The sequence below is a fragment of the Doryrhamphus excisus genome, linkage group LG12, assembly GCF_037039965.1.
Source record: "Doryrhamphus excisus strain RoL-2023G ecotype Guam linkage group LG12, RoL_Dexc_Guam_v1.1, whole genome shotgun sequence".
NCBI classification, from domain to species: Eukaryota; Metazoa; Chordata; class Actinopteri; order Syngnathiformes; family Syngnathidae; genus Doryrhamphus; species Doryrhamphus excisus.
This window is the reverse complement of record NC_136368.1, coordinates 21,573,177-21,589,160: the sequence shown is the minus strand read 5'-3', so window position 1 is coordinate 21,589,160 and position 15,984 is coordinate 21,573,177. Positions and strand designations below refer to the sequence as shown.

The 15,984-nt window shown below is 42.7% G+C and overlaps 1 protein-coding gene across 1 annotated transcript in view; it reads right to left on the bottom strand.

Annotated features, from left to right (window-relative positions):
• The window catches only part of col4a2 (collagen, type IV, alpha 2), a 45,754-nt gene that overhangs the window by 20,488 nt on the left and 9,282 nt on the right, over positions 1-15,984 (bottom strand). The window contains 1 exon segment of the mRNA XM_078795333.1: positions 10,398-10,481. Coding sequence (XP_078651459.1) covers positions 10,398-10,481 — 84 coding nt within the window.

The following is a 15,984-nucleotide window of genomic DNA, read 5'->3' as shown; positions in this document are numbered from 1 at the left end:
CACGGCCCTGCGCACCGACCTCTGACCTCTGAGGGAAGGAAAAAAAATCAAGTGATAAGCTGTCCCAAAGCTTCCTTTTTTTGCTTCATGGCTTGGCTGGAAAACGGGAAAATGACAACAAGGAAGTAGTTGTTGCCTCAAATGGTATAAATATGAAATATAACAGACCGGGAATAATTAGCCAACCTCTGATTGGCTGTTTCTCTCTAGGAAATACAGGAATCCTTCCGGTTTAGCCGCTTCACTCGATTAAGGTTTTTTAAGTAATTCATTGGCGCTCGCGTTACAAGATCTTGCGAGATTAAAACATGACAAGATTTCTCGTTCTCGTGGGCACCGTGTTGGGATGTTTGGGATGCTAATAAACAGGAAATGAATTCATCCCACAAGAGATGAAAATGAACTTGCTAATTATGCTAGCCTCAACCACGTGTGTTTTCCTCGTCGCCCACTTTGTTCTGTTCCATAGAACAACGGCATGAACAGAGGTAGGCCTTTTGCCAGTCATGTAGTCTCTTTGTTTCAGTGGGTGGAGGCGGGGCCGCTATAGCATACACACAGTGTGCAAAGAACGGAATGTAGGAATTGCAGTATATTTCGTGTTTTTTTTCGTTGTGCATGCTAACATGTGTGAGCCTTTATGCCGTCATGGCCAAAATATTGGCACACCAAAGATGGAATATAACTAAATCTGCAGGGGTGCTCCATCTTTAAAAGCCTCCATAGAATAGAGAGCTTGCTCACAATTAGCAGAATTGGACACAGCATTAGCATTAGCATTAGCATTAGGGAGCGAAGACCTCCTTGTCCCGTGGCTGATCTGCACGTCCATGTACAAGTTTGTCTTGGAAGCAACTTTGGTGAAGTCATTTCCTGAAGATCTCCTTCGTGATGTTCAAGGGCGAACTGGGGCTCAGCTTCCCCCTGGTGGGGGGTGAGGGTAAGGAGGGAGGGAGGTTCAGGCAAGAGTAAATAAACATCTGCAGATGATGTTTAGATATCTTTGAGAGTGTGTTTGTATCTCCAGGCTGGGGGGCGGGGGGTGGCGGCATCCTTCTCCATCGTCCCCGAGCCACTGGGTGTCCAAGCGAGGCGACAGGCAGGCGGACATATTTGACGTGAACGAGGAGCCGAGCCAGTTTACATTACAATTAGAATGTTCAGCCAGTGGTGCGTTTAATGACCAGTGGCTTGTGTTGAGGACCAAGAGGGACTTCTAACGACCCTCTAGGGGTTGTCCACCTGCACTCTTGCCTCAGGTCTGAGGAATGAGATGAGATCTCACGCCTGCCGACTGAGAGCGCGCACACGTGTCGAAACAGGACGCAGCTGTGGCGGACGTGCGTGAGAAAAAAATGCCGCCGCACGGCCCCCGAATGAGGTGTGCCCAAAACCGTGTGGATATGGCGTGTCTGCGCCATGTCTGATTGTGTTTACGTGTAATGTGATCCATCAAGGGCGTGTTGCCTTCAGGGTCCCATGGTTACCTTTATCACTGTCATTAGGACGCCATTACAGAACTGATTTATATTGGCTCACATTTTCGAGGGTCTCTACCCTGAATGTGGCGCTCAATGACTTCTGGGGACGTGGTTGCTAAGTCCCACCCGCGTTGATGTTCATCTTGATGCTGACCGTGTTTGAGAACCAGTCCTGCTTGTGCTTGGCAGTCCCCTAAAGGTGGGATGATGTCGCCCTTTATTCCTGTCACTTATATACTTATATACATGAGTACAAGCCAAATAGTGCAATCATCCGTCATACATATACAACATACTATGCAGTGACACAAGGGTTGACAGGACGGGAGGATTGGGCGATGAAGGGGGGGGGCCCTAATGTAGTACATTTGTGTACCAAATGTAGCGGTGATTCGGCTAAATACCCCAAAGTCACGTGGCTGTTTTGTAGAGAAGCATTGAGCTGTGTGAGAAATTTCAAATCAGTCCCACTTTTGAGTTTCATTCCGCTCATTGCCACACTGGCATGGAAACAGGAGTGCAGAACGCTCCGAGAAATTGATCAAACAAATTCATTCATTCCTTCATTTTCTACCGCTTATCCTCACCAGGGTCGCGGGCATGCTGGAGCCTATCCCAGATGTCTTGGGGCGAGAGGCGGGGTCCACCCTGGACTGGTGGCCAACCAATCCCAGGGCACATATAGACAAACAACCATTCACACTCACATTCATACCTATGGACAATTTGGAGTGGCTAATTAACCTAGCATGTTATGTGCCCTGTGATTGGCTGGCCACCAGTCCAGGGTAGAAGACAGCTGGGATAGGCTCCAGCAACCCTTGCAACCCTCGTGAGGATAAGCGGTAGAAAATGTATGTATGTATATAAACATGTATATACATATATACAATGTATGTATATATGGCATATATGGCATATATGGGATTTGACTGTAAATTGCCCGTGTTGTTTTTTCCCCGTTAGGTCACAAACAAACCAGGCGTGGGATGTCCAAATTGGTTTGACCTTGACCTTTTCTCATGCAGTAAAAACCCTAAGAGCGTGTAACTCAATGTACTGTAAACAACGTCTTTCTGAGAAAAATGGAATCTAGAGCGGGAACTATATTTACGAGGAATTGTTTCCTCTGCGGCCATCTCTCCAAGGAGCTTTGGCAACACAACCTGATGGGGAACATATGGCGGTGCCGTGGCGACTCCAGGACACTCTTCATTTAGCAATACGTTACCCTGACTCCTGTCTGTAAGGTACACGCTTGTACCGTATCTTCCAAAGAAATGACCCACGTTACATTTTCGATGCTAGAATTCCCAACCTTGACTCCCATCTTGAACCCGACAAGGCTGCTTGAAGGCCGCAGAAGGACCTCGTTGGCGTATTTGATTTGATATAAACGCTTCCTAGGAAGGAGACAATCCCCCAGTCACAACATAAAGCCACAAAAGCAACAATCTGCTGAGTTTTTGCCTGGTCTTGCTCTTTGTTCTACTGTTTGTCCTTGCTGTGTTCTCTGGCTGCTGATCAAAGCCTACAGATGCTTCCAGAAGGCCCGTGTCTGATGCCCGAGCGCAAACATTTGCACAGATACTGGCTGGAAAGTCGGCCCTTCTGTCGATCTTTCATTATTGACCACAGTGGTCATTGGGTAAGATGTTATACACATTTTAGCAGCAGCTCTCATATTTATAACGTGTGGCGTTACAGTTCTTGTCATAACTGTGCATCCTGATTTATAGCACCTTTGTGGGGAAAGAAAAACCTCACACAAATACAGCCAGGCATACTTTATGCTTCCAGCTGCAGATCAACTATTTCCAAATAACACGGAGCCTCTCAAATAGAAAACTGCTCTCTCGGAATGTTTTTTAGTTGAATTGTTTTTGCTAAAATTGATTGACATTAATAAGCATTTTGGCTACTTTAGAGCAGGGCTTCCCAAACTTCACCAACTCAGGGCCCACTTGAAAATCTAAAAAATGTCTGCGGCCCACCTTTGTCCTAGAAACAGTACATAGATGAAATGCTGCCTTCTCAGAGCATAATAATAATATATATAATGTATAATAATAAATATTATTATTATTATATTAGAAAAACCTCACTTATTATTATTAATGATAATAATAAACTTAAACTTGCTGATATAATCATAATAATATTATTATAATTATTATATTAATGTTATTATATGTAATAATAATATATTATTATTATTATATCAGCGAGTTGAAGTATTAGTGAATGTAGAAATAAGGAGTTAGTATGTTCTCTGTAGGCGGCATTATGAATGATCCTTACTGACCTTTTTTGCGGTACATTTAGCCAGTGAAGATTACTTTTATAGTTATTAGCCAACAGTAGTCACGTTGTTCCAGAAGCAGCACCTATCATCTTAACACTCGGAATTAGACACACAGCTGGGCGCACGACTCAGAGCCAAACATGGATTGGATCAGACTGGAAAGTTGGGAAAAAAATAGATAAGGAGAATAATTTCCTTGTGGTGTGATCTTGTGATATTTATTTTATGAGTCATAGGGAGTCTGGCACTAAATGTCTCCAGATCCTTGTTTGTTATTGCTGCCAGTGAGGCTCATCTGTTCTGGGGGCCGTTAGGGGTCCATTAAATGAAAGGTAGCATAAATAATGTGAAGGGCTCATTCTTCTACCATTCCCCATATTGTTTTGCTTTCATGGCCTGTAACTTTGGTTACACTTAGTCACATGGCAAACATATGTAGCAATATGGCTAATATGTATATAGCAATATGGCTAATATGTATATAGCAATATGGCTAATATGTATATAGCAATATGGCTTATATATGTAGCAATATGGCTAATATATGTAGCAATATGGCTAATATATGTAGCAATATGGCTTATATATGTATAGCAATATGGCTTATATATGTAGCAATATGGCTAATATATGTAGCAATATGGCTAATATATGTAGCAATATGGCTAATATGTATAGCAATATGGCTTATATATGTAGCAATATGGCTTATATATGTAGCAATATGACTAATATATGTAGCAATATGACTAATATATGTAGCAATATGGCTAATATGTATAGCAATATGGCTTATATATGTAGCAATATGGCTAATATATGTAGCAATATGGCTAATATATGTAGCAATATGGCTAATATGTATATAGCAATATGGCTTATATATGTAGCAATATGGCTAATATATGTAGCAATATGGCTAATATATGTCGCAATATGGCTAATATATGTCGCAATATGGCTAATATATGTAGCAATATGGCTAATATATGTCGCAATATGGCTAATATATGTAGCAATATGGCTGATATATGTAGCAATATGGCTAATATATGTCGCAATATGGCTAATATATGTAGCAATATGGCTAATATATGTCGCAATATGGCTAATATATGTAGCAATATGGCTAATATATGTAGCAATATGGCTAATATATGTAGCAATATGGCTAATATATGTCGCAATATGGCTAATATATGTAGCAATATGGCTAATATATGTCGCAATATGGCTAATATATGTAGCAATATGGCTGATATATGTAGTAATATGGCTAATACATGTAGCAATACGGCTTATATATGTAGCAATATGGCTAATATATGTAAGAATATGGCTGATATATGTAGTAATATGGCTAATATATGTAGCAATATGGCTGATATATGTAGTAATACGGCTAATACATGTAGCAATACGGCTAATACATGTAGTTGTCATCTCATCCGTGTCGTGTTTGTGGAGTAGAAACACAGCAGAACATGTCATTCTTTTAGTGCGTCGCTCAAACCTCACCCGGTGCTCCACGTTTTTGCACTAAATCCTTCTAAGTTCTTTCAAGAACACGTTGTCTGTTAGTGTTCTTCTAACTGGACGAAACATCTCATCCTTAAAATCCTGCACCTGTTGCTCACAAGTTGCCAATGGTGAACGTCATTCCTTAAGTCCGACTACATCGTAACACACAAGAAGATCTCCGTTTCTGTCTAATTTCCACATGGAGAAGGTCCAAGCCTAACAATCTAATCCAAAGTGTCAGTGACAGCAACAGGTTGTGAACTTCCCAGACTTTCCCATCCCCTCAACTAATCGCCATTTTTCTTCTTTGCCAAACAGTTGGTCGTTCTCTTCGCTGCCATCAATCTTAGGGGATCTAATAAGGAGCCCAGGGGTTCACCGTCTACCTTATCGAGCCCACGGATGCTCCAGTATGAAGGAATCCGGGAGGTGATCCAGAGTTTTAAGTTCAAGGGTTAGTCTTCATCCACAGTTTCCTGTTTGCTTAAGAAATGGCATTCTTCACCAAGCATGTACGTCATGCCTCTGGAAGCTTTTCGATTGTTCTGGCATGATCCTACGCACCCGAGGCTTATAAAATAGGGCTTTTCCAAGTGCTTGGGATCCTTTAGAGGGAAGCTATCAAAAAACAACAAAGGACTTCCATCCTTTGCGGTGAAAACACTCTCTAAAGTCCTTGAACTAAACATTCCACGTGGGGCCACTGGTCCCGGGCAATGGAACCACAATGTAGAACAGAATGGAAATGTCAGCCATTTTTAGCCACGGTTGGCAATCATCCCCATCCCACTATTTGCACACCCCCCCCAAAAAAAACAAACAAAAACCAAAACCCGGGTGATCTTTTTCCCACCCAAACAGAAGCCATCTATAGAACCAAAAACAGATCACTGGATTGTCATTGTACTCTCCTTCCTGAGAAATGTGTCATTTCCTGTCCCAATATCAGCTGACGGGTAATGTCCCCCCTCCCCGACATCCGCATAACGTCTACACCACTGATACCCAAACACCACCAAGATGGCCTCAAACAGACACGACTGTTGTCCAAGTCGCCTGGTCTGGGTTACGTCTGAAGGCATTTGAGAGCCTGTGATGGTTGAATGGATGAAGATGGTCCAAAAAGGCAGAACAAAAGACGCCATTGATGTGCTACAAATGCTTTCTGGGTGAGGACAGAGGTTGCCTTTTCTTCTCCTCGGACCCTTCTGGTCTGTATTGACTGAGCTGATGACACCTCAACAGCGGCCTTGTGAGCTTCCTTTGGAGATCCAGGCCACATGTTGAGCTCTGTTCTGCTTTATATTTTCTGCAGAAATATCGGTGTCATTTATCAGAGGATATTCATTTTTTAATTTTCATTTTCATTTTTAGAATCGTGAAAAACTGAAGTTTGTACCGTTGCAAACCATTCCAAAGTTCATCCCACATGTATCTTTAACGGGCTGCACGGTGGTTGAGTGGTTAGTGCCCAGACCTCACAGCGAGGAGACCCGAGTTCAATGCCACCTTCGGCCATCTCTGTCAAAAACATGCTAGGTTAATTGGCCACTCCAAATTGTGAGTGTGAATGGTTGTTTGTCTATATGTGCCCTGTGATTGGCTGGCCACCAGTCCAGGATGGACCCCGCCTCTCACCTGAAGACAGCTGGGATAGGCTCCAGCACCCCCTTGTGAGGATGAATGAATGAATGTATCTTTCTAAAACTAATGCAATCCTTCATGCGGACAAAAGGTTTTCAACGTGTCATTTTTACATTTGTCCACCAGATGGTGCTACCGTTTCCCATTCACAGCATGCAGCTAAACGTCACACCTTTTGCCACGGTGTGTTGTTCCTAATCAAATGCTAGGTGTGAGTCTCGATTCACATCGTGTAGTTTGGTTGTTTTTTCAATAAACACAATGGAGTTAAGTCATATCCACAATATAATTCATATTTTTGATGTATATTTCATAGAAAAGGACATGAAACTTGACTGAATTGAATTATTGCCCAAGGATATGAAATACTATTAAATAAAAATACACACAATTATGTAAAATAAAACAACCAACAATGGAATTATGTTACGTGTTCCAATAGTAGTTTGGGGAAAATATATATTTATATTAGTTGTACACTACGGTCTTCACAACCCAATCATCAATGATGCAGAGGAATGATTTATGGAGGAGATGTTTTTCAGCATTCCTCCCATTTCTGCCAGGGGTGTGGGTGGTGGGGCTTGGGATGCAGGACTAGATTTACGAGGCTAGCGTATTTGGTTCCCACTAAGGCCCCCTTTGTATCACTCTTAGTCCCTGCTAGCACATGCTAGGATGGCGTCTCAATGAGCGTCATCCAGCAGCACTGCAGCTGAGTAAAGACTTGGCCAAATCGGGCGGCCGGGAGGAAGGAGAAGTAAGACGAGCGTCAACACATCTGCAAGGAAACATCTTGTACTTGGAGAGCATGTTCCTTTAGGGAAAAGGAAGCTACAGTCAATGTTTTCATTGTTTCTACATAATTGGATATAACTCCTGGTAAAATTGTTGATTTGGTAATACTTGGGTTGTTTATATTGTTTATTTTTTATATTGTGTATTTTGTACTTTGTACTGCTGTACTAACTGATTCTGTACTCTTGCCGCTGTGCAATACAAGTTTCCCCACTGAGGGACGAATAAAGGCATATCTTATCTTATCTTATTATCTTATCTTATTATACGAACATAAAGCGCTTGTGGGCGGGGCTACACTTCCTCCTTGTGATGCTCTTCTCACGCTCGGCACGTCGTTATCGCGTTTTTACTGCGTGATGGAAATCCTTTTGACGCAGATAGCGAGGATGAGGAAGATAAAGCTAATCTGTTGACCGTCTCGTCGCACATTGCTCAGATGTGGAATGTGGAACTTCCTCCTTCTCCGAGCCTCGCTTCGCCTTTTTATGGACTTTTCCTGTATCCTCCTCGGTGGGCTGGGGTCAAAGGGCAGCGCTACTGTAAAGTCAATCATCGGTGTAGCTTCACCGCGGACAGCTCTTGTGTAGGTCTCAGTCTGGGTAGGAGCACCTTTGGGTCACATGACGATGTAAGAACCTGGAGTGTAAAGTTCTCCTTTGTAGTATTTTCCGACTAGAGTGGTACCTGGGTGGCGTCCGCCCCCGGAAGCGTTGGCTTGTTTAGCGTTTCTTTACGGTTCTATCTTAGAACATGCCAAAGATTTTTTTCCAGGGGGAAATTTGCTTTGGTGAGAGTTGGACCTCCTGGAATGGATTCATGACATTGAGCAAGGCAGCATTGTGTTTTTAATCCGCTACCACAATCGTGTATCGGAAGTGTGTCAGCTTTGATGATGGAATTTAGTAACTAACATACAATATTACATACATAAAATATTTCTGTCTTAAATGTCTTCTTTACTAAGCCAACTCCAGCGGCCAATAGTAAGGTTGACTATAGGGGTCTTAGTTCATGACCAGAAGACCAGAAGGGTGCTAGACGGGTTTTCTATGGTCTAACTATGAAAACGCACCCGTTTCTAAACAAGGAATCCTACTTCATGGGAATTCACTTATCACGGTGATCCGGAAGCAATGAACGGCTGATTTGCCCAGACGTTCTTCCCAATCTTGCTGACAGGTTCCTAAGGGGTTCTGTGGAGCAATTTTGTTTTCTCATACTGCAGAACAGACGGAGATCCAAATAGTAGGCGTTGCTTGTCCCATTTTCAGGACAGGACGTGGAAGTCATGTACCAATATGGACACACGTGTTTCCGAGGAGGGCTGCCTGTCGTCATTGGTTGGGGGATGATGGTCCCAGCGTGTTTAGTCTATGTCTGACTGGACGGCTTTAAACCCTCGCATCGGGTTCCTCACACTTGTATCCGTCTTTCATTGCTTTTCCTTAGCGGCTCTCCCACAGGCTACACACCACTTCCACATTTCACCTTCTGCTTCTACGGTGATTAACGGTTCCAATTCCACGGCTTTAGCGGCTACAAAAGTGCTGTATTTCTACGTCACGGGTCTCCTGGATGACTGAAAGTCCACCTCATCTTCTGCATCCTTGTGATGCTTGAGGATGAGACACATTAGCCACGTATACATGGAACCAAATATTCCTATTCCATTTGGGTTATTTCAGGCAATACGGAGTTATTCCAACAAGTGAAAGAAAAACTCCAGGAAGTTGGTATCACGTGATGTTGGTGTTTACGTTTTACTGGGCATGCCCCATTGACTATTCTGGTTGATTATAGCGGCCCATGGAGACAAGAGATTGGAATATTCCTTTCCATGTATACAATTGTTTTCGGAAAGGTCATTCGGAAAGATTCCATTCGAAAAGAGAAAAACTCCTCATGTAAACATGGCTAATGGTGGAAATTTGAGCTCGAATGTGCGACAGTTGCTATGGAAACTGAGGCGTTGCTGAGGCGTTGCTGAGGCGTTGCTGAGGCGTTGCTGAGGCGTTGCTGAGGCGTTGCTGAGGCGTTGGGGTAGTTAAGGCTGAGCCTGACTGCTGGGGGTAGTTAAGGCTGAGCCTGACTGCTGGGGGTAGTTAAGGCTGAGCCTGACTGCTGGGGGTAGTTAAGGCTGAGCCTGACTGCTGGGGGTAGTTAAGGCTGAGCCTGACTGCTGGGGGTAGTTAAGGCTGAGCCTGACTGCTGGGGGTAGTTAAGGCTGAGCCTGACTGCTGGGGGTAGTTAAGGCTGAGTCTGACTGCTGAGGGTAGTTAAGGCTGAGCCTGACTGCTGGGGGTAGTTAAGGCTGAGCCTGACTGCTGGGGGTAGTTAAGGCTGAGCCTGACTGCTGGGGGTAGTTAAGGCTGAGCCTGACTGCTGGGGGTAGTTAAGGCTGAGCCTGACTGCTGGGGGTAGTTAAGGCTGAGCCTGACTGCTGGGGGTAGTTAAGGCTGAGCCTGACTGCTGGGGGTAGTTAAGGCTGAGCCTGACTGCTGGGGGTAGTTAAGGCTGAGCCTGACTGCTGCACCTTTGCCAACCTCTGCAGACATTTGCTGCATGATGACGGCCATATATGGCGGTCCCGGTATGACGACGGAGAGGTTTATTTATCAAGCTATGGAGAAGAGTCGGGGACTTACCCTGGCACCCTTCTCTGGAAAACATTTGCAGCCGCCGCTGCTGCAGTCTCTTCCTCCACAGGGACCGCTGTGCTTCTTCCCGCCCTGCGGACACAAACATACCACATGTAGCTATTAGCCGCAGGGAGCAGATACCAAAACAGGGAAAACGGAGCATTTGATAGCGCCCTTTTACTGGGTTGCTGGAATGACAGGTTCCAACTTCAAACGGAGTATCAAAGATGGAACCGGATTTGCACCCGTGGAACAAGGAAGGCCATCGGTGTAAAGTTTCACCCCAGACACACGCTTCTACCAGCCTGTTGTGTTTGTTGAAGGGCGGGCTGTACCGATACATGTATTGGTAACGGGATGCTTTTTGTTCCCATGGAAACACGTTGAGTGAGCGACAGGAAGTATAATTATCATGTGATGTAGTCAAGTCTACCACTGTAAATGGATATCGTCTTACATAGCTTCAAAGGTATACGTAATAAATATACAAACATGTACCAATAGAGGGTTGAAATTAAATATATTGAAATGTTCCCATCATGCATTTCATCTGAGCTAAGCATTTCATTGGAGGACGAGCAGCATAGAAAATGGAATGATGACGCTGCAATGTGCCGCCTCTGTCCACTAGAGGGAGAGACTCCAAAGGGAGGCTGACGTCATTGCAGCACCCTATTGAATGTGTTGCTGAGACGCAATGCATTATGGGACAACTTAAAAAGAGCTACTGTTTGACTAGCGAGCAGCACAAGCTTGTGTTAATTGGAGAAATTAATTACCACCGTTTTGGCAGCCTGACGAAAAATAAAATAGTTTCAAGTTGCACTTTCCAAAAAAAAAACCCTTGTCAACCTTTATATGTTTCAATGACCATTGAAACAATGGTTAAATGGTTAAAATGGTTAAAGTCACCATGTTAAATGGTTAAAATGGTTAAAGTCACCATGTTAAATGGTTAAAATGGTTAAAGTCACCATGTTAAATGGTTAAAATGGTTAAAGTCACCATGTTAAATGGTTAAAATGGTTAAAGTCACCATGTTAAATGGTTAAAATGGTTAAAGTCAGCACCTGTTAAACGGTTAAAATGGTTAAAGTCACCATGTTAAATGGTTAAAATGGTTAAAGTCACCATGTTAAATGGTTAAAATGGTTAAAGTCAGCACCTGTTAAATGTTTAAAATGGTTAAAGTCACCATGTTAAACGGTTAAAATGGTTAAAGTCACCATGTTAAATGGTTAAAATGGTTAAAGTCACCATGTTAAATGGTTAAAATGGTTAAAGTCACCATGTTAAACGGTTAAAATGGTTAAAGTCACCATGTTAAATGGTTAAAATGGTTAAAGTCACCATGTTAAATGGTTAAATGGTTAAAGTCACCATGTTAAATGGTTAAAATGGTTAAAGTCACCATGTTAAATGGTTAAAATGGTTAAAGTCACCATGTTAAATGGTTAAAATGGTTAAAATCACCATGTTAAATGGTTAAAATGGTTAAAGTCACCATGTTAAATGGTTAAAATGGTTAAAGTCAGCACCTGTTAAACGGTTAAAATGGTTAAAGTCACCATGTTAAATGGTTAAAATGGTTAAAGTCACCATGTTAAATGGTTAAAATGGTTAAAGTCAGCACCTGTTAAATGTTTAAAATGGTTAAAGTCACCATGTTAAACGGTTAAAATGGTTAAAGTCACCATGTTAAATGGTTAAAATGGTTAAAGTCACCATGTTAAATGGTTAAAGTCACCATGTTAAACGGTTAAAATGGTTAAAGTCACCATGTTAAATGGTTAAAGTCACCATGTTAAATGGTGACTGAGCTGAAATTGGCTTATGCGGTTTGGAGTCCATCCTATGTGTTCATGTCCCACATCTTCCACCCACACGCTAATACCACAGGGCGCCAACTGTCTTCCATTCCTTGGTAGAAAGTGGCCAATGTGTGCCCACGGTGGTGGCTAAGGAATCAGAATAATCCCCCCTCTGCTGACAAAGGACGACATTGAGACCCTCGCACACACAAAGGCCTTCTTTTACTATCGTCCTTCAACGCTCCCACTAGTCCCACTAGTCCCACTAGTCCCACTCGTCCCACTCGTCCCACTAGTCACTCCAACTAAAAGAGCCTCTTCATCGCCCAGACGGAATCTCCAAGACTGCATTTCTGTGTTAACGTCTGAGGGTTTCATTGGCTTTCATCTTTTCCACACACGATACTGGTCGTCCGGATCGTCTTTGTTGGCTGTGTAGTCCTAATTGGGAGGCGGATAAAGGACCCAGCATCCGATTCCGAACGTTGGCTAAAGACAGGAAATCACCTCACCCCAATGTGGATGCAGGACAGTCCCTACCTGACCCCTTTCCCACCTTGAGACAACAAAATCAAACAATGGACTAGGTCATTTCCGCATAGAGGACTTTAGCTCCTGACGGAGCACAACGTAGCGTCCGTTCCCAAAAATAGCAGAAGACTGGATTCAACTAACAAACAAAAGCAGTATCCTGTTTACTCCATCCGGACCAACCTGACTCCGACTGTACCGCTTCGTGGAAACACGGCTTAAGACGCAGGATCATCATCTTTATGCTTTTTTCCAACAGCTTCAAGCTGCATTAGCAGTGATTGTAAATGACATAAGTGGCGCCCCCTCTGGGTTGGAGTTATAATGCTTAGCAGACAAACTAGCATGCATAATTCACAGTTCATCAAAGTTTTCTAATCATTAGACCAGGGGTGTCCAAAGTGCTGCACAGGGGCCATTTGTGACCCTAGGATGTTTCTTTTTATTTGCCATTCTTTTTATGGCACATCCTAAAAATATCATGTCATTATAAAACAGCAGCAGCAGAAAAACTCAAATCTTTGACCCTAGGATGTTTCTTTTTATTTGCCATTCTTTTTATGGCACATCCTAAAAATATCATGTCATTATAAAACAGCAGCAGCAGAAAAACTCAAATCTGCAGTCATTTTACAAGAATAAAGGCAAAATATGCAGAGGAAAAAGCTGTAATCTAACAAAAAAAAGGTCTGGGGGGGGGGGGGGGGGGTTGTCGATCCAGCCGGCTATATTAAATTAAGTTAATAGTCAACATAATTAAGTTAAAATAAGTTCATTTAGCCCTAACAAAAGTACCACCAAAATAAAGAAATACACAAATGTCAATCTAACGTCGTACTAAATACTCTTTAGCCCCATAAGTTCATTTAGCCCTAACAAAAGTACCACCAACATAAAGAAATACACAAATGTCAATCTAACGTGGTACTAAATACTCTTTAGCCCCATAAGTTCATTTAGCCCTAACAAAAGTACCACCAAAATAAAGAAATACACAAATGTCAATCTAACGTCGTACTAAATACTCTTTAGCCCCATAAGTTCATTTAGTCCTAACAAAAGTACCACCAACATAAAGAAATACACAAATGTCAATCTAACGTCGTACTAAATACTCTTTAGCCCCATAAGTTCATTTAGCCCTAACAAAAGTACCACCAACATAAAGAAATACACAAATGTCAATCTAACGTCGTACTAAATACTCTTTAGCCCCATAAGTTCATTTAGCCCTAACAAAAGTACCACCAACATAAAGAAATACACAAATGTCAATCTAACGTCGTACTAAATACTCTTTAGCCCCATAAGTTCATTTAGCCCTAACAAAAGTACCACCAACATAAAGAAATACACAAATGTCAATCTAACGTCGTACTAAATACTCTTTAGCCCCATAAGTTCATTTAGCCCTAACAAAAGTACCACCAACATAAAGAAATACACAAATGTCAATCTAACGTCGTACTAAATACTCTTTAGCCCCATAAGTTCATTTAGTCCTAACAAAAGTACCACCAACATAAAGAAATACACAAATGTCAATCTAACGTCAATCTAGCCTTCTAGACTTCATTAAAAAAATGTCCCCCTATGAATGTTCTGAACTCCTGTTTTTATGCCAGTGCTGGTTGTCGCCACTCATATGCTTGAATATGGTCACCCGACACCATTTTGTTTTAGACTATTATAAAGCTGGTATTATTTGCGGATGCTTTTTGTTGTGGACGGAGTACAGATGAAATCATGAGAAAGGTCAGAGAAGAAATGGTCCCACTAAAAAGATGCTTTGATGGTAATAGATGGTCCTTGAACCTAAATAAAACTAAAATCATGCTGTTTGCTAACAGCAGAAAGGACACGTACCAGCATTACTATTAGTCTATTCACATTGTGAACACAGTATCATTCCGTCATCATCTTCATTCATGGCTCTTTGTCCGTGTGCGTTTTCATTTCCCAAAGCGGGTCTGTTCACGCCAGGACAACAGCTGCCATGTTTTACACTAATGATGGGGCATCAAGAGCAAAGCCGCTGTTCTTGAAAACAAGCGGCGGCTTTCAGGGAGGAGAGCCGTGACGCGGCGCATCTGTGATGGGAACGCGGTTCCGTGTAGTACGTCAGCGTGGGCGTGAGATCCTCCCGTTTCCTCGCCTGGCAGCCGTCCTTGCTCACTGATTGAACGGCGGAAATGCTTTACTGATTTGTTCACGCTAAACCAGCGGGGAGTATGTCAAATGTCCGATATCGGCTTTTTGCTGATAACCCAAATGTCGATATTGTCAAACTCACAAATTCCACTTCCGATATCAACCGATGCTGATATGTGTAACATCACATATTGACCAACGTGTCTTGTCATTTTCTGTCAAAGTGGGGTAGCACCGTGGACCAGCAACTATCGGACGTCCCCACTCATCAGTCAATAGGATTCCAGCAAAAGCTAACAAGCTAACTGACCAACCCAAACTGTTTGTGTGGGATTTTTGTTTTCCCAGCCGATGCGTATCTTCATCCCAAAGGCCTTCGTTATGGCGATCAGGAAAATGTTAGTGCTGGCTAGAAAGTTGTTCATGTCTTTTTTCCCCCAGCATTGCTTTATTCCAGCGTCCTGTGGCAGCTTCCTGTCACAATCTGGAACATCGGCTCAGAACAACACATCCGCACAATCGGAAAAACATCAGGAAATGGGAAAAGAGTTGATGTGATTTTCTATGAAGCAAACGAGGTCACACATCTCACTCAATTTCATTTTATCGGCCATTTTTATTCCAATATGGCCGCTCAAGGACAACACTAGAGATAGTCAACTTGGATATACTTTAGAGTAGTCAGTGTACAGCTTGTATAGCAGTATAGATTCGCTGTTGGCAACACAACATAAGCTCTCTTCCCTCCCCCTTTATGCGGCTATGCTCTTTATGCTCTTCTCCAGCAGATATCTGCAACTGTGTGTCCTTCCCCTCCCGCTCAAGCTTGACAAAGCGGCATAGACAAAATTCCCTGTCGTCATCATCGACTTATCGACTCATTGACTGCTGACTTTTTGTTTGGAGCTAAATGTCGCCGAATATTCATGATTGTCATGTGGAAAGTGGGCGGGGCACCGTAAGCATCAATCACTTGTGACAATCAGCTGCTATTTCCTTCAATTTTGGCACATGTTTTGCCAAGACTTCTAAAACTAAGGTGGTATGGGGGGAGGGGGGATGGGGGGGTCAGGGAGTGAAAAGGAAGTTTCAAAGAACAG